Raw genomic sequence first — 25,448 nt, 5'->3', positions numbered from 1 at the left:
AATATATTCGATACCTCATCCAGAAACGCACCCTCTCGAAACCTGGCGAGCAAGTTACACCGCGATGCAGAGCGCCTCTCTTGCAGAGTCTGCCACTTGAGTTTATTAAACATCTCCGTAACGCTATCACGGTTACCAAATAACCCGGTAACGAAACGCGCCGCTCTTCTTTGGATCTTCTCAATCTCTTCCGTCAAACCGACCTGGTACGGATCCCACACTGATGAGCAATACTCAAGTATAGGTCGAACGAGTGTTTTGTAAGCCACCTCCTTTGTTGATGGACTACATTTTCTAAGCACTCTCCCAATGAATCTCAACCTGGTACTCGCCTTACCAACAATTAATTTTATATGATCATTCCACTTCAAATCGTTCCGCACGCATACTCCCAGATATTTTACAGAAGTAACTGCTACCAGTGTTTGTTCCGCTATCATATAATCATACAATAAAGGATCCTTCTTTCTATGTATTCGCAATACATTACATTTGTCTATGTTAAGGGTCAGTTGCCACTCCCTGCACCAAGTGCCTATCCGCTGCAGATCTTCCTGCATTTCGCTACAATTTTCTAATGCTGCAACTTCTCTGTATACTACAGCATCATCCGCGAAAAGCCGCATGGAACTTCCGACACTATCTACTAAGTCATTTATATATATTGTGAAAAGCAATGGTCCCATAACACTCCCCTGTGGCACGCCAGAGGTTACTTTAACGTCTGTAGACGTCTCTCCATTGATAACAACATGCTGTGTTCTGTTTGCTAAAAACTCTTCAATCCAGCCACACAGCTGGTCTGATATTCCGTAGGCTCTTACTTTGTTTATCAGGCGACAGTGCGGAACTGTATCGAACGCCTTCCGGAAGTCAAGAAAAATAGCATCTACCTGGGAGCCTGTATCTAATATTTTCTGGGTCTCATGAACAAATAAGGCGAGTTGGGTCTCACACGATCGCTGTTTCCGGAATCCATGTTGATTCCTACATAGTAGATTCTGGGTTTCCAGAAATGACATGATACGCGAGCAAAAAACATGTTCTAAAATTCTACAAGAGATCGACATAAGAGATATAGGTCTATAGTTTTGCGCATCTGCTCGACGACCCTTCTTGAAGACTGGGACTATCTGTGCTCTTTTCCAATCATTTGGAACCCTCCGTTCCTCTAGAGACTTGCGGTACACGGCTGTTAGAAGGGGGGCAAGTTCTTTCGCGTACTCTGTGTAGAATCGAATTGGTATCCCGTCAGGTCCAGTGGACTTTCCTTTATTGAGTGATTCCAGTTGCTTTTCTATTCCTTGGACACTTATTTCGATGTCAGCCATTTTTTCGTTTGTGCGAGGATTTAGAGAAGGAACTGCAGTGCGGTCTTCCTCTGTGAAACAGCTTTGGAAAAAGGTGTTTAGTATTTCAGCTTTACGCGTGTCATCCTCTGTTTCAATGCCATCATCATCCCGGAGTGTGTGGATATGCTGTTTCGAGCCACTTACTGATTTAACGTAAGACCAGAACTTCCTAGGATTTTCTGTCAAGTCGGTACATAGAATTTTACTTTCGAATTCAATGAACGCTTCACGCATAGCCCTCCTTACGCTAACTTTGACATCGTTTAGCTTCTGTTTGACTGAGAGGTTTTGGCTGCGTTTAAACTTGGAGTGGAGCTCTCTTTGCTTTCGCAGTAGTTTCCTAACTTTGTTGTTGTACCACGGTGGGTTTTTCCCGTCCCTCACAGTTTTACTCGGCACGTACCTGTCTAAAACGCATTTTACGATTGCCTTGAACTTTTTCCATAAACACTCAACATTGTCAGTGTCGGAACAGAAATTTTCGTTTTGATCTGTTAGGTAGTCTGAAATCTGCCTTCTATTACTCTTGCTAAACAGATAAACCTTCCTCCCTTTTTTTATATTCCTATTAACTTCCATATTCAGGGATGCTGCAATGGCCTTATGATCACCGATTCCCTGTTCTGTACATACAGAGTCGAAAAGTTCGGGTCTGTTTGTTATCAGTAGGTCCAAGATGTTATCTCCACGAGTCGGTTCTCTGTTTAATTGCTCGAGGTAATTTTCGGATAGTGCACTCAGTATAATGTCACTCGATGCTCTGTCCCTACCACCCGTCCTAAACATCTGAGTGTCCCAGTCTATATCTGGTAAATTGAAATCTCCACCTAAGACTATAACATGCTGAGAAAATTTATGTGAAATGTATTCCAAATTTTCTCTCAGTTGTTCTGCCACTAATGCTGCTGAGTCGGGAGGGCGGTAAAAGGAGCCAATTATTAACCTAGTTCGGTTGTTTAGTGTAACCTCCACCCATAATAATTCACAGGAACTATCCACTTCTACTTCACTACAGGATAAACTACTACTAACAGCGACGAACACTCCACCACCGGTTGCATGCAATCTATCCTTTCTAAACACCGTCTGTACCTTTGTAAAAATTTCGGCAGAATTTATCTCTGGCTTAAGCCAACTTTCTGTACCTATAACGATTTCAGCTTCGGTGCTTTCTATCAGCGCTTGAAGTTCCGGTACTTTACCAACGCAGCTTCGACAGTTGACAATTACAATACCGATTGCTGCTTGGTCCCCACATGTCCTGACTTTGCCCCGCACCCGTTGAGGCTGTTGCCCTTTCTGTACTTGCCCAAGGCCATCTAACCTAAAAAACCGCCCAGCCCACGCCACACAACCCCTGCTACCCGTGTAGCCGCTTGTTGCGTGTAGTGGACTCCTGACCTATCCAGCGGGACCCGAAACCCCACCACCCTATGGCGCAAGTCGAGGAATCTGCAGCCCACACGGTCGCAGAACCGTCTCAGCCTCTGATTCAGACCCTCCACTCGGCTCTGTACCAAAGGTCCGCAGTCAGTCCTGTCGACGATGCTGCAGATGGTGAGCTCTGCTTTCATCCCGCTAGCGAGACTGGCAGTCTTCACCAAATCAGATAGCCGCCGGAAGCCAGAGAGGATTTCCTCCGATCCATAGCGACACACATCATTGGTGCCGACATGAGCGACCACCTGCAGATGGGTGCACCCAGTACCCTTCATGGCATCCGGAAGGACCCTTTCCACATCTGGAATGACTCCCCCCGGTATGCACACGGAGTGCACATTGGTTTTCTTCCCCTCTCTTGCTGCCATTTCCCTAAGGGGCCCCATTACGCGCCTGACGTTGGAGCTCCCAACTACCAGTAAGCCCACCCTCTGCAACTGCCCGGATCTTGCAGACTGAGGGGCAACCTCTGGAACAGGACAAGCAGCCATGTCAGGCCGAAGATCAGTATCAGCCTGAGACAGAGCCTGAAACCGGTTCGTCAGACAAACTGGAGAGGTTTTCCGTTCAGCCCTCCGGAATATCTTTCGCCCCCTGCCACACCTTGAAACGACCTCCCACTCTACCACAGGTGAGGGATCAGCCTCAATGCGGGCAGTATCCTGGGCAACCACAGTCGTAGTCCGATCAGAGGATGCGTGGGACGAGCTGGCCGTCCCCGACAAACCCCCATCCGGACCCCCACAGTGATGCCCATTGGCAACAGCCTCAAGCTGTGTGACCGAAGCCAACACTGCCTGAAGCTGGGAGCGAAGGGATGCCAACTCAGCCTGCATCCGAACACAGCAGTTGCAGTCCCTATCCATGCTAAAAACTGTTTTACAAAGAACTTCTGAACTAATCTACAGAGAGCGCAAACAAATCGACAAAATTTAAACGGTTATTAAAATATAAGATTGCCTAGTAAATGCAGTAATGCTGCTACTTGCGCACTGCTGACACTGCTCGGCGGCGGAAGGAGACTAAGCGAAATTACACTATTCAGGTACTAAGACGCGATGCTACACTCTCAAATACTATAATACGCCCGAAATTTATGAATTAAACAATGCAAGTACCAAAAACACGCAAAGAAATTAAGAATTAAACTATGTAACAAACGAGTGAGCTAGGAGTATACGACTTGCTGCTCAGCTGCTTATCCAACGGCGGCAGGGAGCACACTGACTGTGACCAACCGACACTGGCCGTTCAAAACAAACACAGTAGACAAACGACTACGCGAATTTACACTATTCAGGTACTAAAACGCGATGCTACAACTCTCAAATACTATAATACGCCCGAAATTTAGGAATTAAACAATGCAAGTACCAAAAACACGCAAAGAAATTAAGAATTAAACTATGTAACAAACGAGTGAGCTAGGAGTATACGACTTGCTGCTCAGCTGCTTATCCAACGGCGGTCAGATGTTTTTATCTGAAGCACCGTTATATTCTTTTCGCTTGTTCAGAAGGGGCGGCCATCTGTCAGGTGCCATATGTCCAGCAACGAGTACGGTACTTCCCCTACCGCTCCCATGCACCGCAGTAAAAGAGAGGGGGGGGGGGGGAGGGGGGGAAAAAAAAGGGGGGGGTCATCGTTCACTTTTTCCCAGCGAAAACAAATCAGTACATTGTGTAGCGACCAACGTGTTAAGTGTTACTGACGTTCTAAGTGCAAAATAAATTCTAGTTTCTGTGTGAGAATACTACGCCATGCCGGAAACAGCTAGTTCAAAGTCTACTTGTATAACGCAGTGGCTGCAAGATTTTCCGCATTATACAACAGATGGGAAAATTATTTTCTGTCAAGCATGCAACAAGGAGGTTAGTTGATGTTTTTCTTAGACTTCTTCTTTTCCTGTCACTTAGGATACTTTTTTATCGCTATCCTTTAGTAATACGAAATACTCCTTATATGCGATTCTAAACTGCATTTCCCTTTTCTCTCGTATTAGGTTTCGAGTGTTAACAAATCTCACTTACCTCATCATGCAGACGGAATCGCACATAAAGCTAATGTTGAACGAAAGTCAAAATTTAAGCAAACTCTTTTAACCAATAAATCTGGTGAATCCTCCGAAAAAAAAAAAAAAGTTCTGCAGTGATTTGTGACATGCACTTGTGGCAGCAAACATCCCCTTTCGGAAACTAGAAAACCCTATTTTCAGAGGTTTTCTTGAGAATTACTGCCATTTGTCTATTCCTGCAGAGTCAACTTTACGTAAGAATTATGTGGATTGAGCTTACAATGCTGCGTTGCACAGAATCCGACATGATTTTGGAGAATCTTGTATATGGATTTCTGTGGATGAAACTACTGACAGTCTTGGCCGTTTCATTGCAAACCTGAGTATTGGCAAGCTAGATCCAGATGCTCCATCCAGGGCTCATTTGATTTACTCAAAACAGCTTGCGAAAACTAATCAACCGCATAGCAGAGCAAGTAAGGCTACAATTTCCTAAAGTAAATAAAGTAATATCTATGGTGAAGAAAATTTTTGTTAAGGCACCATCAAGAATACAGGCATTCAAAGAACAGCTTCCAGATGCCCCACCGAGCAAGGTGGTGCAGTGGTTAGACACTGGATTCGCATTCGGGAGGACGACGGTTCAATCCCGCATCCGGCCATCCTGATTTAGGTTTTCCGTGATTTCCCTAAGTCACTCCAGGCAAATGCCGGGATGGTTCCTTTCAAAGGGCATGGCCGACTTCCTTCCCCATCCTTCCCTAATCCGATGAGACTGATGATCTTGCTGTCGGGTCTCCTTCCCCAGAACAACCAACCAACCAGATGTCCCATTGCCGCCAGAGCCTGTTGTCACCCGCTGGGGCACGTGGCTGATAGCAGCAGAATACTATAGTACTAATCTCTCAGCTGTCCAGAAGGTAGTTGAAAATATACCGGAGGATGCTGCATCCGTAACTGCAGCAATGGAGCTACTCAAAGATTCTTCTTTAAAACGGGACTTATCTTACATTAGGGCCTACTACACATTTATGGCAAGAATAATTTCACAATTAGAAGGCTCAGGGAGACCTATCTATGACAATATTTCTTTGCTTGAAGAAGTGAAAATGAAAATTAATGAAGCGCCAGGTGAAGTAGGGGAAAAAGTACGCAAACAGTTTTGCAGAAGAACACTGGCCTGAAGGAGTTGTGTGCAGCTGCCGACATACTTAGTGGAAAATGCAGCACTCCTGACTGCATCATTCCTGTCCAACATGTGCCGAAAATGAAGTACGCCCCTGTCACATCTGTTGATGTATAAATTGATTCTGACTGACAAGTGCCACAGTTTTTCACTAGAAAACCTAGAAAAGATTTTGGTTAATGAACTATGGTCAGAATAAGTGAAACTGCGAATGTATTAATTAACCATTGCCACATCTTTTTTACGGAGATCTTTATCTTGCAGAAACTCAAAAATATTTGGAGTTATGTTCAACATTAATGTTTTAGATTGCTGTGCTCTGTAACTGTGTAAATATTCATTTTCCTTGTTTTAATGACTAATAAGATGTTCATACTGTCAACACTGTGTATTTTAATTTATTTTTATTTTCTCTGCATCATTTTTATTAGAGCCTATTTTAGGTTTTATAAAGCCTAAATGAACTAGTGAAGGAACCTATTTTAGGTGCCTAAAACACACTTTTTTATGACCTAAAAATCCGTGGTCTAGTCATTACAACATGAAAGCTCACGTTCAAAAAATTTTGATAAGTTCTGAAACAGCTTTTTCCATGTTTTCAATGAAACTTTTCCACCCATATTCTGTCACAGAAGGGCAAATAATAAACTAAAGTGGATTACTACTGGCATACTAATATCTAGTATATAAAGATACAACTACATACTGCGCTGAAATCCAATAACAGCCCTGAGTTCAGAGTTTGGCTTCCAAAAACGCAAAAATACAATTTAAGCAATTAATGAATTCATAAATAAAGTTAGTTCCACATTACATAAATCACAAAAAGCTGCATAAATCTTCTGTGACTAATCCATAGCGTTCATCCGTGTGAACCATTCACTATTATTATACAAAATGCAAAAATATGGAATTAAGGGCATTGCCTTACAGTGGTGCAAGTCATATTTGACAAAGAGTCAGCAAAGGATAGCTGTAACATCACAGAAAAATACTGCTTGAAATGGAGAACTATCTCACAAGGGGCACCACAAGGATCAATTCTAGGTACAACCCCCCCCCCCCCCCCCCCCCTCCATAAATGACTTACCTATAAAAATAAATCATCATTCAGTTTTATTCGCTGATGACACATCAGCACTGATAGCAAATAAAAATGCAGAATAAATACCCAAAACTGTTATAAAAACTTTAGAAAATCTATATGTGTGGTTCCATCTAAATATTTCAAAAACACAACTAAACTAAATATTTCAAAAACACAGTTAATGCCGTTTAAGACAAAACAGTAAAAATTAAATGATACTTAAATTAAGCATGGAAGACTGGAACTAAACGAAGCCGAATGTGTTAAATTCCCGAGACTCTTTAGAAAATAAACTGAATACCCCAGAATTTGCTATGTCAATCTTAGACAATGTCACTGCCATAGACACAAAAGAGGTAGTGTATCACAGCTACTTTGAGGCAATAATGAGATACGCCATTGTATTTTGAGGAAAGACTAGCAGATACAAATTATGAGGAACAAGTGCACTGCAAAGCCAAGAGAATATTATCAGCCACTATTAAGAGACCTAGATATACAATTGTTCCCTCACTGTATGTATATGAAATAAATCTTTTCACAAATAATAATCCAGAATTCTTTCCTCCAAATAACACCCGACATGGACATGAAACTAGAAACAAAGAAAGTTTTATTCTTCCTACACACAGACTCAAATGTTCCACACAGACCCCACAATATATGGGGATGAAAATATACAATTAGTTAAAAAAGAAAAATTTTCAAAAAGATTGAAACTGATTCAGTAAAAATAAAATTATATAGCACTCTGATACAAAAATACTATTATTCTACTGATGAATTTTTTAATGATGATCTGATCACTTGAGCAGGATAAAAATTAGTAGTATATATAGTCAAATATTCTATGTATATTCTATGTTGTATTCCATGTACAACCTATTATAGTAATAAATTGACAAGTCTCCTGTACAATAAATCAATGATTTGACATGTATGTTATCAGACAATAAAATTCTGACTCTGATTCTGAAACCTCTTTTTTGATGCTCCTTGGAGTTCCTACACTCATATACCAAATTTCTTTAAAGTTACTCATGTCAAAAATAAATAATTGAAGTCCCTATTTATAGTACACACGCATAAATTCCCATTCCCAAAAAACAGTAAACTTAAGAAAAAGTATATTAGCCACATCTACTATAGTGTAAATAAACATTTCAGGTTCCCTGGTCAAGCTATCACGAACAATGTCTCCATTACACAGCCACACGTAACTACTATTGTTCATCAGCAGTAGATGAAGAAAGAAAGAAAGAAAGAAAGACACACACACACACACACACACACACACACACACAGAGAGAGAGAGAGAGAGAGAGAGAGAGAGAGAGAGAGAGAGAGAGCAACAGGGAGTTACATGCATTGAGAATAGAAAATAGTGCATTGAAAATGGTTAGCCATTAGCTGAAATCTGGATTTGTGTAATAAAATCTAAAAAAAGAATGACTGATTGCTGCACTCTATAATTTATAAGGTAAGACTATTCCCAAAAGAAGTTGGGAAAAGTAAAATGGCGTAAAACTAATGGGGAACCATTCCGAAATAGAAAGTGAAGGCAATGAACAAAAAAAGGAAAACATACAGTAAAAGGAAAAGCAGGAGAAGGTATTAAAATCACAGAGCAGATGGCCCAGGCTGGCTGATCAAAAGAATAAAAAATGATGATCCAGGCACTCTGCAACATACTAAAATCTCCAGCCTAAAAGAAAAGGTGAGTTGAACACACATAGAGAAAAGACAAACACCAAGGGAAACAAATGCAAAGAAAGAGGGACAACGAGGGAAAATCAAGGGAGGGTGGAGGTATGGGAGAGAAGGCCATCCATCCTTAGAGAGTATGATTAAAAAAGACCCTCACGAATAAAAGATAAAACTAAATCAGCCGATGAGATATTGTTGCTCAACACCACAGTTGGGGTGCTGGGAAGGTAAGTGCGGCACAGAACGGCTAAAATTGGCCAGTCCAACAAGAGGCAGACGACAGTCATACGGGAGCCACAGCGACGCCGAAGTGGGTCACTGCGACAGAGGAGGCGGGCACGTGTTAACCAAGTATGGCCAATGCAGAGCCGGCAAAGGACAACAGAGTTCCTGCAAGTGGCTCGCACGGATGACGACCACACATTCAGTCCCCGGCAGGCAGATATCCGGAATCGGTTTACCGGTAGCCTGTTTGGCCAGGCTGTCAGCAAGTTCATTGCCTGGTATCCCAACATGTCCTGCAGTCCAAATGAAGGTCACTGAAGGTCCACAGTTGCCAAGAGCATAAAGAGACTCCTGGATAGTCATTACAAAAGGATGTCGAGGGAAGCATTGGCTGAGGGCTTATAGGCTGATAAGTGCTCAAGAGCGCAATAGTGAAACACTGCAGCCATCTGGCAAGGAACACTGTTCTGAACCATCAGTGTAGACTATTTCCGAGTCCTGGAACTCGCCGAGAAGAGAGAAAAACTGCCAGTGGAGAGCCTTAAGTGGAACTGAGCCTTTTGGGCCTTGCGATAGGTGGAGCCGAAGCCATGACTGAGATCTGGACCATGGAGGTGCACGTAAATGGACCTGCAGGAAAAGTGGTAGAGGGGAAGCATCAGGTTTACTAAGAAGCAACCAGAAATGAACGGCGATGGGATTCCCAGTTCTGGGCCGCCACTGTGGGAGATGGATTGCCTTTTTAGGGAAAAGGAGACAGAAATTTGGATGGCGAGGCGAACTATGAATGTGGGCGGTATAATCTGCAAGCAGTAGCTGCCACTGGAGTCGCAATGAAGGAACACCAGCTTTGATGAGGAGGCTGTTCAATGGACTCATTTGGAAAGCTTCCGTTGCGAGCAGAATCCACAGTGGTGGATAGGATCCAACAGATGCAGTGCTGAACCATACACCAGGCTCCCATAGTCAATACAGGATTGTACAAGGGCTTTGTACAGCTGCACCAGTGTAGGATGATCTGCACCCAAGTTAGTGTGGCTCAAGCATCAAATAATATTAAGATGCCGCCAGCCCTTGTCCTTAAGCTGACAAAGATGGGAAAGCCAAGTTAAGCTGTCGTCATAGACCAGACACAAAAAGCGGTAAGTCTCCGTTACATTAAGTAATTGGTCACCAAGGTAAAGTTCTAGTTGGGGGTGGACAGTACAATGACAACAGAAGTGCACGATGCAGGTCTTGGCAGCTGATAACTGAGAATCACGAGTAAAGGCCCACGACTGCAGCTTCTATATAGCTCCCTGCAGACAGCGTTCAGTCACAACAATAGAAGAGGAGCAGAAGGGAATACAAAAATTGTCAGCATATAGGAGGAGAGATACTGAGGACCCTACTGCTAACACAAGACCACTAATGGCAATTAAAAGGAATAGGACACTCCTGACAGAGCCCTGCGGGATTCCATTCTCTTGTATACAGGGCACACTGTGGGAAGCTCCGACGCGAACTCTGAAAGTGTGGAGCAACAGAAAGTTCTGTATAAAAATCAACAGCAGGCCCTGGAGACCCCGCCCATGCAGAGTAGCAAGGATGTGGTGTTGCCAAGTGGTATCGTAGGCCTTCGTCAGGTCGAAAAAGAGGGCAATAAGGTGTTGTTGCCATGAAAAAGCTGACTGAACGGCAGATTCCAGGTGGATCAAGTTGTTGAGGGTTGAGTGCCCTTGACGATAACTGCTCTGGCACGAAGCCACAGGCCCCCGAGACTCAGGCAGCCAACACAATGGCCAGCTCACCATACGCTCGAGCAGATTGCACAGAATGTTGGAGAGGCTGATAGGACGATGTCAACAGCTAGTGGATTCTTACCAGGCTTTAGCATTGGAACAATGATACTTTCCCACCGTCATTCCAGACGCAGTTGAAGACAGCAAGGAGGTGGTGCTGCTAAGCTGCTGACAGATGTTTAAGCATTTGGGAATGGGTGCGGTCTGGGTCAAGGGATGTGTCAGGACAGTCGACAAGGTCACTGAGAAATTCCCATTCATTGAAAGGAGAATTATACGGCTCAGCATGGCACGGAGCATAAGATAGGTATTGTTGTTCCACCCACTGTTTGAGGTGACAAAAGGTGGGGCAGTAATTATCAGATGCAGGGGTGCGAGCATAGTGCTCAGCAAAACGCTCTGCGATTACGTCTGGATCAGCAGATACAGCCCCATGTGTAGAAATGCCAGGTACACCCGCAGAGTGCCTGATAGCCGTAAAGTCATTAGAGATTGGTTCAAAGCTGGGGAGGAGAGGTTCATGTTCCAATGGTTAAGACGAAGTGCTCCCAACAGCCCTACTTCCATTGTCTGATGAGTAGGAAGACATGGGCACATAGCCATTAGAAGGCAATGAGATCCTCCAGGGACAGGTGGCACTTATGATGCTGGGGGAGCCGCCTACACAGTCGCTAATGGCCGCAGCTATTTCCAGTGACCATCAAGGCACTGACTTCCACCGGGGACAATCTGAGAAACAAGGGGATTGCCCATTCAGTTGAGGCAACAATGGTAGTAGTGATGGTGTGGATCATCTCATTGATGTTGCCATGCAACAGATTACACAGTGGTAGCAGAGGTGAAAGCATCCCAGTCAGCCTTGGGAAGAGCCCATCGGGGCAAGTGTCGAAATGAGGGACACTGAGGCAGGGACAGGAGGAGTAGAACGTGGTCACTGCCACACAAGACTATCCAGTGATAGACGGGAGAAGGCCAGGACTGCAAACAGAGAGATCAATGGCTGAGTATGTGCCATGTGCCACACTGAAATGTGTGGGGGCACCTGTATTTAGGAGGCAAAGGTCGAGTTGAGTTAGTAGGTCCTCGACATCTTTACCGCAGCCAATAACCTGGGTTCCAATCCACAAAGGGTTATGGGTGTTAAAATCACCTAGAAGTAGAAAAGGTGGGGGGAGTTGGAAATTAGTGCAGCCAATACGTGGGGCAGTGTGTTACCATCTGGAGGGAGGTAGATGCTACAGATGGTAATGTCCTGTGTTATCCTCCCCCAGACAGCCAAAGCTTCTTAAGGTGTTTGAAGGGGCACAGGTTTGCTACAAACAGAGGTAAGGACAAAGATACAAACTCCACCTGACAGTCTGTCACATGTAATACAGTTTTTGTAGTACCCCAATAGCCACAAAGGGCGGGAGACCGCATTGTGGGAAACCAGGTTTCTTGGAGGGCAATGCAAAAAGCAGGTCTAACACTTAAAAGCTGTCATAACTCAGCCAGTTGGGAGGAAAAATCACTGCAGTTCCACTGGATGATGATGCTTTCCACAATCAGGGAAGGCATGTAGTGACCAAGGAGGCAGGTTACGCCTCAGCATCACCTGCAGTCACTGGTTAAGTATTTGTATCCATTGCCATTGTGGATGAGGTGTCTGTGAGATCCAGGTCCTCAGGGGACACTAAAATCTCCACCTCGTCCTCAGATGCAGAACAAAAGACCAAGTTATAGAAATATGTGGCTTGACAGTAGGAATGAGAGAGGAGAAAGAGTTCTGCAATAGATTTCAGGTACTAATAGGGAATACACTTACTCTTCAAGTATCACAAGAGGAGAAGGTATACTTAGAAACGGCAGGGAGAGGTTTGAAAATTTCAGTTGGATTACACCATGGTCAGACAAAGATTCCTAAGTCAGATGTTGGAACACGTATATCCAGGAACAGATATAGAATTAGATCACAATTATATACTAGTGATGAAGAGTAGGCCAAAGTTTAAGAGAATTGTCCAGAAGAACCAATGTAAAAATAAGTAGAAACTGAAGTACTGAGGAATGAGGAAATGCATTTTATGTTCTCTAACATTGTATATACTGTGATAATGAATAACACAATTGGCAGTTTGTTGAAGAGGACTGAACATCTCTAAAAAATGCAATCAAAGAAGTTGGACAGGCAAACATAGGTATGAAAAAGGTAACCGTGAAGAAACCTTTGGTTACGGAAGAAATACTTCAATTGAACAATGAAAAAAGTAGTATAGAAATATTTTGGGAAAGACAGGATTACAGCATTATAAGTAACTTAAGAATGAAATAAATAGTAAAAGCAAGGAAGCCTTGGCGAAATGACTGAAAGAAAATGTGAAAAGAAGTGCTCTTTGGAAAGACTAATTCAGTACACAGAAAAGTCAAAACAACTTCCAGTGAAATTAAAAGCAAGGGCACAGCACTAATTGTGCAATGGAAATTCCACTGTTAGGCACAGAGAAGAGAGTGGACAGGTCAAAAAAGTACACTGAAGGCACCTACAAGCAGGATGATTTGTCTTATGATGTGACAAGAAGAAGAAATGGGAATCAATATGGAAGACTAGAAGATCTAGTATGCGAGTCTTGGGAGATCTGCAATCAACAAGCTAGAAGGTTAGAAGCAAAAACACGTGTAATTGGCATTTATGACTAAAAATCATAATCCTCTCCACTACACTGTATAAAATCTGTATAAGTGAAGGAAATTAAACGTAAATACAATACCTATACAATAATTTGTGGTAATGAAGTTCATCAGTTCTTAAAAAATCACAGATGTGTAACACCAAGTAAAAACTAGTCACAAAATTGAAATTGCAATCTGATTATAATGTAATCAAGCGATTTTCCGACAAGCTATGACCACAAATTATATGTCGAAACACTCTGTTTTGAGAGGTCTTTCCTTCGTGCTCACCCATAAAAAAGTAAAAATTGATGAACATTGTGAATTAAACTGAAAACTGTGAAGTAAATTGAAAGGCACTGGAATCTAACATGTGGCGGTGGGTGTTTTCCTTCTGTAGCCAGTGGCAGTGCAGCATACTCTAATGATGCGAGCGCAGTGACCTCTAGTGTATTGCTTGTAAACTTTTCCTCGTTCATTGTGCTGAGTGGATTGATTACATTTCACATTACTTTTTGCAGGAATATACGTAACATGAAGTAGTGGTGCTTTGAAGGCAACCAGAAACTAGGCTATTTGTCAATGCCTACAGTGCCAAGATGATGTTTAGAGACGTGTTAGTCAAAAAAGAATCTCACAGCTGTAGCGAGAACTCTTAAAGTGTTTGTGGCTGTGCAACATGCAAAATATTTGTAACAAGGAAAAATATGAATGTTATTGTTCATTGTTTCCCTCACAGCAATTTGAGCTGTCCTCTTAGGTTCCTGCCTAACCCCACACTTAGAAATCGCCAGACGCTCAGAAACACACACCAAAGTATTTCTGACAAGGAAGAATATGAATTTTATTATTGCTCGTTTCACAGGCAGCAATGTAAGGCTGTTCTCTTAGGTTCATGCCTAACCACAACACATTTTGAAATAAATACGCAAATATTTATTTTATCCTTCATTCTCTAATCAGACGGAAATGTTAAATTAAAATATACTTGTACTACATTCACAACAAACTCCCAGACTGTGTTAATAATGCTAAGATGGGAAGGAAAAAAATTAAAAAAAATAAAAAAAATTGCAGGATGCGAGCCTACATCCTTTCACTCCATAAACCACGACAATATCCATTATGCCAATGATTAATCATATGACTTTTATCTCAAGTTTTGGTTATCCTAATATTTTTTCAAGCCTTGTATCATTGCGGTGTTATTAACGGACATTTAATGATGAGGGTGACGTGTTTGTGATAGATTTTCATTGTGGCCTTGCTTTGAAGCCGCATACTGGGGCGCACACACACTACAAAGTAAATGAATAATCGAAATGCACACAGTTCACGTAGGTGACGTTCACACATGCTCAGGACAGTCGATAGTCGAAAGCCAATTAATGACATTGTGACTGCAGAAAGTAGTGTGAAGTCTACTCAACCCAAGCTGAATGGTCAAAGTGGAATGCTCTGCAGTATTATCAATGCACGTAGTTTGCACTTCTAACTCATCGCCTGCTGTAGTGTAAACACAGCAGATTTCAGAAATGCACAAATATACACATAAGTTTCCCTCCACATGTGATACTGATTTATACTGATAAATATGAAACAAAGTTAAGCCTGCTGTGATTTCAATGTTGCTCCATCCCAGCAATCAATTAGATTTATAACAATTTGTCCGCCATCACAATGCAATAAACACCACTGAGGACGGAAACAAAGACAAACACGCCATCACATGACTGTTCACTGAACACAACCTGTTAATTGTGGTTCTGCACTTAGCAAATGGAGTAGCCATGTTGGCAGCAGTCATTATAGGCATAGTACAATGAGTATTGTGTAGACAGGCTCCAAGTAGAACTACTGTAAGTAAAATTAATGCATGGTAGTGAAGGGCATACGAGGTATACCTATATAAATTAAACGTAAGTGGAATCTGCTGTCACTCCATTTGCTATACACCGATAACATCAGTCATACTTTGGAACAAGCTGCCAAGTAAGCTTGCTGTTTATCACTCTATAGGCTAGAAGCCACTGCATTAGCATGATGTCACCATGATGTTACAAATATCTGAGATGTTGTAATTTAGCAGTTTTCAGTTTACTTCAGCCTGTAGGCTATAAACTTTTGCTGTATTCAAGGTGAACATAAAATTAAAGAACCCTCAAAACTGCATGTTTTAAGGTGTAGTAGTGTGTTGGGAAGTGGCTCAATTACCTTGTACATCATTCACAAAAGTGATGGTCTTTTCAGTTACGTGCCCTACGCTATTGCTAGTGGCAAAACCCACTTTTTTTCCTAAAAGGTCTATTAGACGATGTAAAAGTTTGAAATTTCTTTCTTTTTTGTTTATGGATTTGCAATTTGGTTATGTCAGTTGCCATCAATACTTTAGGAATTTTGAATGTTTCGTAGGTTAATGTCTGTAAACTTGTTACATAGTGAGCAAAAAAAAGTGGGTCTGTCTGGTACGAAGTGCCTTGTTTTGTTTTAGGATGCAAAAACAAATAAGGTCATATGCATGAATGTCAGAAACGTAGAACACGAAGATAGGAAAGTGGCAGTAGGGACGAGCTCTGATGGAAGGAGAAAAGAATCTCATGCAGGCCTAAAAACATATCTCTATGCAAAACACCACATGTACACTGTTCTACTGAGTACTATAAATTACACAAAATGTCATCACTCAGAGATGGAAATTTCAAAAGTACATTCTTCACTTTACATACCGTAATGTAAAAGAAAAGTACAACGCAATAGGAGAGCTCATTTTACAAGTGTTAGTGTCGTGTGGTGGCTGTACTGGCTTTTGGGTAATGTAACAAGTCTCTACTCAATAAGAGATCACTAGCCAGAAGTGGCCAACATTTTCTTTGATTCTGATCAAGTGTATTTTTTGAGACTTAAGGATTCGAATTTAAAAGGCTCACAATCAATATTGTTGGCGAGTACAGTACATTATCAGAAATATACGCACAAGAAAAGGTGGCATCTGGGCCTCTCTGTCACATATTGGTCCACTCTGGAGTACTTTGCAAAACTATTCTGTTTTTCCATTGCTGCCACAACCGAACAGTAGTTCTATCATAATTGTACAGTGAAGCTAAGTGCTGCAAGTTGTACAGGCAAAGCTGACTGTGGATTATATCAGTATTTCCTCTCTCATTTCTCCCCTCTCCACAACGGCCTAAAATATTCCCTTAACTCCATCACCACCCGTGGTGCGAACTGTCTTTTGTGTCACTGATAACTCATTCAGTCACGTCAAATGTCAATAGGAAGAAAACAGGACGACGTCCAGCAAGACGTCAAGTAAGAACATAGAAACAAGGTAAACATTACTAGCAGAAAACGTAAAATTGGGAATTTTCAGCACTAATCTTATGATGGGACAACGTAATGTTATGGATGCAGCAAGCATTAGCTATCCAGTACTTTTGTTTTGAACAGTAAGCCTCTTGATATAAAACAATCACCCAATTTCAGACAGATATTTTTAACTTAATGCTAAAACATCTTCGCTTCCACAACATAATACACATCAGTGCTCATACTGCTTCAGAATTATTCACATTTTTACCATATTTAACACGAGTAAGAAGAAACCTTTTTTCCTCAAATGACAGAAACAGAAATATTATCTGGACATCACCAACCTCTTGATGCATGCGAAGCGCTTCCTCATACTTGCGGAGTTTCCGGTATGTATGTCCCAGATTATTATACAGTGGCTCCCATCGTGAAGGAATAAGTTCTCCATTTACTACCTTAATTCTTTCCAAAGCTGCAGTGAAATGTTGTTCTGCTGCTGCATAGCTGGAAGAACCAGTCAGAAGAATAAGCTCCAGACACAACATTGGCACTTGGAAATAAGTAAACTCACTAAATCATGGAAGTGTGACTTATTACATTTCCAAGTCTGAAACTCTGAACAGCAGCTCCATTTCTTATTCAAAAAATCCAGAAATCACTATGTACTCACTCTTGATTCTGATAGGCAATTGTACCCATTTCATGTAAAACAAATGGATCTCCCTCAGCAATTTCTGCAGCTTGCTTCAGAAATTTATCGGCTAGCCTAACATTGTTTGTAAGGCCATTTTCAAGTCCAATATACAAAAGTGGGAGGTGACACCTGCAATGAAAACAACATTAACAGATTTTACAGCATTGCAATTCTGTAGGTCTGTGTGTGTTTTGCATTTATTAACAATATTAAAAAATACATAAAGTTAAATTATCATGTGAATTTTTCTCCACTGTTCTTGTGTGTCATATTTCTTTAGACAACGTTCAGTAGCTTCATTTTCTTAAGGTTTCCTGTTAGCACCTGCTGAAAGACGAATTTCTGTTTTCAGTGCACAAGACAGCGTGTTCACTTCTTTTACTTGTTTCTAATGTGTGTCATTTTGTTAAATGGGGGCAAACTGCAGGAAATGATCCCTTAGAGTATAAGGAGCAGAAAAAGTGTCATATGCACATATGGCCTTAAAGGTGTTCCAAGGAAGGTACATACGTTTGAAGGTGGAGATAAAAGATATTTGACAGTGTAGGTTTCAACGATTGAAAGCATGCATGAAAAAAAGCCAGACAAGTGGGAACAATCAGCCTGTACTAGTGTTTTAACTTCACACTCAAGAAGGCATGCATGATGTTAATGATAAAGGGTTGCCATGAAGGCAAGAGCATAAGTGATGTAGGTGATACAGAGAGTGGAAATTGTTATGTACAACATTACCACCTCCTTTAGTGTGAAACTAGAATACTAGTACAGACAGAACGTTCGCACTTGCCATGTATCTTCTTATGTGTGCTCTCAATCACTGAACCTACAATGTCATAGATCTTTTGTCTTCATCTACAAATGGGTGTACATCCCTTGGATCACATTTCCAGTCCACATGATCTTTTTTATCCTTATCCTCACAGGGGTCATTTCCCACAGTTCGTTCCCATTATTCCTAATGTCCCAAATCCATTCCCACCCTCCACCCACCGATCTGGAACTCTCCTAGTCACTTTCATGCAACCTCACTCTACAAAATATCCTATATACTCATAGCTGTCAGTCTTAGACAGCTACCTCTTCCAATGACAACCTGCAAGTGTCTCTAAAACAATCTATTGTCACTTTAACCACCTCCATCCTTATCCACAACTACTTTCAAATACATCAGGAGGACTGCTATGGAAACAAGAATGGCTCCAATCTACACCAATCTTCTGTTGTCCTCCTAAAAACCATAACATCCTTGTCAAACTGTATGACATTCCCCGACTATCACCCCTGCTCCAAGTTTCCTATCTTTGCAATTGCTCCCACTGTAAAACCTCCCCCATGCACCAACTCGCTAAAGCTTACTCATATGTTCACTGTATGTTTTTATATAGGCAGACCATCAATAAACTGCACAAGTGCAGGAATGGAAACAGATCTGTGTGCCTTTGAAACACGCAGTAACCATAAGTGAAGTGTGCTATGTTGTGACTCAAGAGACCTGTGACCCAGGTATACAACATGGGCCATTAGGATCCTAAAACAAAGTTTTTATGTCTCCCCTAACTCCCAAAACTGGAACTCACTCTTCAACACATCCTCATAACCTTTCACCCACCTCGACTTGACCTTCAGTAACATACTCCCATCTTCCTTTCATTTTTAGGATAGCATTGCTTTATTTATTTACTGAATAATTCATTCTGGTACTATCTTCGATCCTGTACTTGCTGCACCATCTCCACCTTCATCTTTCCCTTCCTCCACTCATGCTCACATCAGATAAGTCCTTCTCAATGTATGGTCCTCTTAAACCTTATCCAATCCATACCTTTTTTTATCCCTGAGGAAGGAACTAATATTTATCAAGTGAAAATAATTTTTTCTACTTTTATATGTCACTATCAGCATTATTTAGAATTTTGCCTCCTGAAAATAAGCATTGGCCAGGCATTCTGACTTCCTGTAATTCTATGGGCAATACACACATAATGTTGAATTGTGTCACAAGGAAAATTCATTTGAGAAAACTACAAAAATTATGAGTGAGAAATCCTGGTCAGCACTTATCCCTCAAGAGAAGAATGTTCAGTACTGCCAATGGACACATGTAGAAGTACAGACACTATCCTAGCTCTTTGAACTATTAGTTCTTTCCTTGGAGAGGAGCAAGGTATAGGTTGGGGAAGATTAAACTGGAAGGGCATGTACTAAGTCCCCAGAATGTGAGTGATCCACTTATTGTATGGACAAAAAGAAACTAAAAATTATGTGGGGTCTAGTGTTTCAAACATTTTCTGCAGTCAAGTCGTATGGATGGAATGGGGTCATTAGGAGCAATTTTGTATGTCCAGGTGGCCAAGAACTGACAATACCCAACTGTCACAAACACCACACAGTCAAATACAACAGTAGTGGAACCTTCACCTGGAGGGAGGATGATGATAGGGTGTTTCGCCTTCAACTCAAGATTAGCCTGGAACTCAACAAGGGTAAAATTTGGGATTTTGGTGATATTTTTGAGGAAGGATTGAAAAGCTACGCTGGAAGTGAAGAGTTTCCAGAATGCTTGGAGAGGTTAGATCTGAGGAAGAGAAGGGGGAAGAGGATCCTTTTGGGATATTGGTTGGAACTGTTCTAGGTAGACTTCGATGTTCACTCCATTGGTTGTAGACTGGTAGAATGTGACATTTCTAGTTGAATGAGAGTACATGTCCAAATGGGACTGAAAATGCAGTTAAGGAGATCCAAGAAAACTGTACTGCAGTGCTAAACGCAATGTCAAAAAAGGATTACAATGACTGTTTCAAAAGACTCTTACAATGATTTCAGCTTTGTACTGATTCAGGAAGGAACTATTTCGGATAAATACAACAATTTTGTGAACGTAATCCATGAGTTTTATTTTTCATAGCCACAGTCCTATGGGAACTGGGACACACTGTGTAACCAGTAGCCAATGGGCAATGCTGAGCGTTGTTGTACAGAAACCAAATAGCCCACTAAACATCTGCAGAAATTTCAAAGTAATGGTTAAACTTCAATCTATTAGTGACTCATAACCTATTCTCAAGCCAATACAACTGATTTAAAAATTAGCTGGTGGTGTGTACTTTGCCAAACTGAATCTTGAAGTAGCATACTTGCAAATACATCTGAACAAAGACATATGGACATTTATGGTGATAAATACTACATTTTGTCTCTACTACAAAAGTTACCCTTTGGAACAGCCAGGGCACCAAGTGTATTCTAACTGTATTTAGAACAATTAATTTAGAGAGCTCCGAACACCTTGAAGTACCTAGATGACATGATTGTCTCAGGCACAAATCCAGGGGAATCCTTACAGAATCTGGAATTTGTTTTCAAAATTCTAAAGCCGCAAATCTGATATGCTACAAAGACATGCACATCATCTTTCAACGTGAAGTGCACTACTTGGGACACATACTGTCTGCACACGGCATTAAACCAGTGCCACTGCCGTAAAATACTGACACCATTAACAACCTTCTGGCTCTCAATGACGTCAAAGCAATTACATGCTATATTAGGACAAATAAATAATTATGGAAAGGTTTATCCTCATGCAGTTTCCATCAGCGAACCACTGCACCATCAGCGAACCACTGCACAACTTGTTACATAAAGGCATCAAATGGAACTGGAACAGTGAATGCCAACATGCATTTAACAAATTAAAACCATGTTTGTTTGATGCAAAATGTCTTACAACATATCATTTGAACAATAGGCTCACACTTGCTGAAAATGCTACAGACTACAATATAGGTGCTGTTCTTTCACATCACCATCATGGTTTTGACCAAACAATTGTTTTCGTTCTAAAGACTCTGACAGTGGCACGAAGAAATTACAGTCAGATTGAGAAGGATGCTTTCACGATTACATTTGCAGTCAAGGACTATATTTATGGATGTCAATTTATCCTCCTCACAGACCACAAACCTTAAAGGCTATTTTTGGATTGAACAATACTGTTTCTACAAGGGAAACAAAACATTTGAAGCATTGGGTGCTATCTCGGTCGAATTGCGACTATAAAATTACGTTAAGGTCTACAGCACAACATACAAACCCAAATCTGCTTTCACGTCTGCCAACAGGGCAAGATAACAAGTTCAACTAACCAGGTGACATCTGTTTTTCAACACATATCAATAGGCAAGACACTGTGAAAAATTTCCCAGAAACACATATTTAACTGCCAAACATTTACCTAAAGATCCTGTTTTGTCTAAGATAAATATACTCAAATAGAGTCATCTAGTAATAAGAAGTTTCTTAATCAGCTAGAGATTAAATCTTCCTGGAATATGAGGCATGCACTTATAGTTACAAAGGTGTCATCCTGGTACATTCGGAATCATGTACAGTATGAGGGGCTATTCCACACCACTTAAATCTAAGGTGTTACACACGCTAGATCCTTGCCATTGGGACATAGTTTCAATTTCAATTTATTGCTCGTAACATGTAATTTTACATACATGTGCATTTTCAACCAAGTATAAAGTTTTTACAATTACAATTTTTTTTTAGTTTACATTATTTCTTATTACATTATAATTCATGATAAATTCAAGTTATAATGGCATTTTTGGACAAGCCACTGCTTGATTTGCTTTTTAAAAGTATCCCCTGTCAATATCTTAAATTCATTTGGTAACAAGTTATTATAAACAGCCCCTTTCACATAGCAACTTTTCCCTGTTAAAGTTAATCTTCTGTTAACCGTATGAAAGTCTTTTCTATGTCTTGTTTCAGAGTTGTGAATATCCATGTTTCTTTTTGTGATCTTCAAGTCTTCTTTCAATAGCATTATAGTTTCTAGTATATACGTGGCATAAATATTGTAGGAGTTTGCAAGAAGTTCCTGGTTTTACTTTTGCTATTATGATCCTCAAGGCTCGCTTCTGTATTATGAAGACTCTTTTCATATTAGTTAGGCATGTCCCGCCCCACAGTACTATTCCATAAGACAAGAAAGGGTATACTAATCTGTAATATACAGTCCTTAGAGTTTCAGAACTAAGATATGGCAATAATCTTCTTAATAGATACAGACTGAGTGTTTTTTTTTTACAGACATAATCAGCTTGCTGCTTCCACGAAAGTCAATCATATATGCATAAACCAAAGAATTTACAATCTGTACAGGTTTTTGGAAGCTCTGTAACACTTTTGGTAGAATTTCATCAATCACAGTATTTTGTCTGTTTGTGCCATTTGGTTTAAAATGAACAATATTAGTTTTTTCTATGTTTACTTTTAGGTTGTCTCTTTCAAAGTGAATTCTTGCCTTTTCAACAAAGTTATGTATCTCCTCAACTAGACTGGGCTCACTGTCTGCATACATAGTGATCAATTGCTTATTGTCAAGAGAACTTGGGAAATCACTTTTGAATAGGACTGGGCCAAAAATAGAGCCCTGAGGAACACCAAAATGTGTATTTCTTATATTTGACCTTCTCTTCTCCAGTATTTCTCCATTCGTGTATGTAATATCCGTGCCCTGCTGTCTACTCTTCAAATACGTTTCTAGCAATTGCATGAGTTTTCCAGAGACACCACTCTTTGCAACTTTTGATAAGAGCATGCCACAATGCACTCTATCAAAAGCCCTTCAGAGGTCCAGGAATACTCCTGCTGTTTGGGATTTTTCATTTATTTTTTCAAATACATGATGGACAAATTGTATTGCTGCTAACATGGTACTTCAACCTCTTCTGAAACCAAAAATAGAGTCCTGAGGAACACCAAAATGTATATTTCTTATATTTGACCTTCTCCTCTCCAGTATTTCTCCATTAGTGTATGTAATATCCGTGCCCTGCTGTCTACTCTTCAAATACGTTTCTAGCAATTGCATGAGTTTTCCAGAGACACCACTCTTTGCAACTTTTGATAAGAGCACGCCACAATGCACTCTATCAAAAGCCCTTCAGAGGTCCAGGAATACTCCTGCTGTTTGGGATTTTTCATTTATTTTTTCAAATACATGATGGACAAATTGTATTGCTGCTAACATGGTACTTCAACCTATTCTGAAACCATGCTGGAAATCACTTAATATGTCAGCATCATTGTAATTATTATTTTCTCTATCAGTTTGGTGAAAGCTGACATTAGGGCAATGGGTCTGTAGTTCTGTATGTGCTTTGTTTTCCCCATTTTGTGTATTGGTTTAGCTACAGGCAGTTTCAACTTGTCAGGGAATGTGTCTTTGAGAACACAGTTTATTAGATGAACTAGTAGTTTCATTAGTTCATGTTTCGATTTCTTCAATAGATACAGAGAAATTACACCTAATCCCGCTATTTTTTGTTTCTGAGCTACAATAAGTTGCAGAATGTCATTTGTGCTCACTGCGGGTAGTGTGCTGCAGTTTTCTTTGTTACTGGACTCAAATGTGTCCTGTTTATTCTGTTTCATTTAGACATCATTTTCGACAGTACCTACGAAGTAACCATTAAAAATGTTGGTGATTAGTTCATACCGAACATATTACTAGAGAGCATTGCTACTGGAAAAATATTGACAAAGACACTGAAAAGATGCTGGCTTGCCACTTGTGTCAAAAACAGCATTCAGCTCTGCCTCAACAATATTTATCATGGCCACATGCGTCAGAACACAGGTCATTTAAGAATACTTACTTGTCTGGATTTTCAAGTCACACATGATGAAGCACGTTCAACAGACAATAAAGAGAGTGCTTTATTGATCTTTCTCTCTCAGCACCGTGCCACTACAAATTATGCACATCTCCAGCACAGAAACTACATTGCAGACTGCACTGTACATTAAAGCCCATTTTTAAGCCATTCATGCATCAACAAGCCGAACTTTGGCAACAGTCACAACCCAAATTTTTTAAACTGAATGATCAAGTACTCATTTCAATGTATAAGTATAGGAAAAAAAACATTGGTACCAGGTATTGCCACAGAGAAGCTCAGCAACGTAATGTTCAAAGTTAAACGCTCAAATGGAGTTGCAACCATAAAAATAATTAATGAGTCTTGTAAGAGGTGTTCAAAAAGAAATGAGCCGGAGGCATAATTACAGAAACCAGTAAATGCATTTTAGAAGTATTGACCCTGGATGTTGAGACACTTGTCCCATCGTGACACAAGGCAGTGAATGGCGGTCTCATAAAATTCCCAGGGCTGCGATGTTAACCTGTTCTGCACGTACAGCTGGACGTCGTTGTCCAAGTTGAATCGTTTGCCCCTCAAAGCCTTTTTAAGTGGACCAAAAATGGCATAATCACAGGGAGAGAGGTCCGGACTGTATGGAAGGTGACCGAGAACTCCCATTTGAATTTCTGCAGGAGTGCCGTGACTATATTGGCCGTATGAGGCTTTACATTATCGTGGAGCCGAATGACCCCATGGGTAAGACTGCCTGGTCATTTTGACTTGATCACTTGGCGAAGTGTGGTTGAGGCTTGCGAGTAATGCTGGGCACTCACTGTTGTCCCGTGCTGCAGGAAGTGGATCAGAAGGAATGAATTTTTGGTCCCCTTGAAAAGGCTCTGAGGGGCAAACGATTCAACTCGGACGACGACGTCTAGCTGTACGTGTAGAACTGGTTAACATTGCAGCCCTGGGAATTTTATGAGACAGCCATTCACTGCCTTGTGTCACAGTGGGACAAGTGTCTCAACAGCCAGGGTCAATATTTCTAACATACAGGTACTGGTTTCTGTAATTATGCCTCCGGCTCATTTCTTTTTGAATGCCCCTTATACCATACAGAAGAGACATTGAGTAGACTGCTATGCATTTGAGTTTTCAGGGAAAAAGGCCTTCTTCCAAATTAGAAAACGCACACACATTAACCCAAGCACAATTCACAAACACATGAGCCGCTGTCTCCAGTCACAGAGGCCAAACTGTATACAGCGGCTGCAAGAGACGCCATCTGTGGTTGGTGGGGGTAAGGCAAGAGGCTGGGGTGGGGAGAGGGAGGGATATCAGGGTA

At 41.0% G+C, this 25,448-nt stretch overlaps 1 protein-coding gene across 2 annotated transcripts in view; it reads right to left on the bottom strand.

The window, feature by feature from the left end:
• LOC126481125 (cell division cycle protein 16 homolog) overlaps positions 1 to 25,448 on the bottom strand; it is a 206,922-nt gene that overhangs the window by 27,644 nt on the left and 153,830 nt on the right. For both annotated transcript variants that reach the window (XM_050104663.1, XM_050104664.1), the window contains exons 9-10: positions 17,421 to 17,573; positions 17,095 to 17,254 (exon numbers count right to left, since the gene is read on the bottom strand). In XM_050104663.1, the coding sequence (XP_049960620.1) occupies positions 17,095 to 17,254; positions 17,421 to 17,573 (313 nt within the window). The remainder of the gene's footprint in view (positions 1 to 17,094; positions 17,255 to 17,420; positions 17,574 to 25,448) is intronic.

The sequence above is a fragment of the Schistocerca serialis genome, chromosome 5, assembly GCF_023864345.2.
Source record: "Schistocerca serialis cubense isolate TAMUIC-IGC-003099 chromosome 5, iqSchSeri2.2, whole genome shotgun sequence".
NCBI lineage: Eukaryota > Metazoa > Arthropoda > Insecta > Orthoptera > Acrididae > Schistocerca > Schistocerca serialis.
Note: the sequence above shows the minus strand (reverse complement) of the source record. Positions and strands in the feature narration are given on the sequence as shown.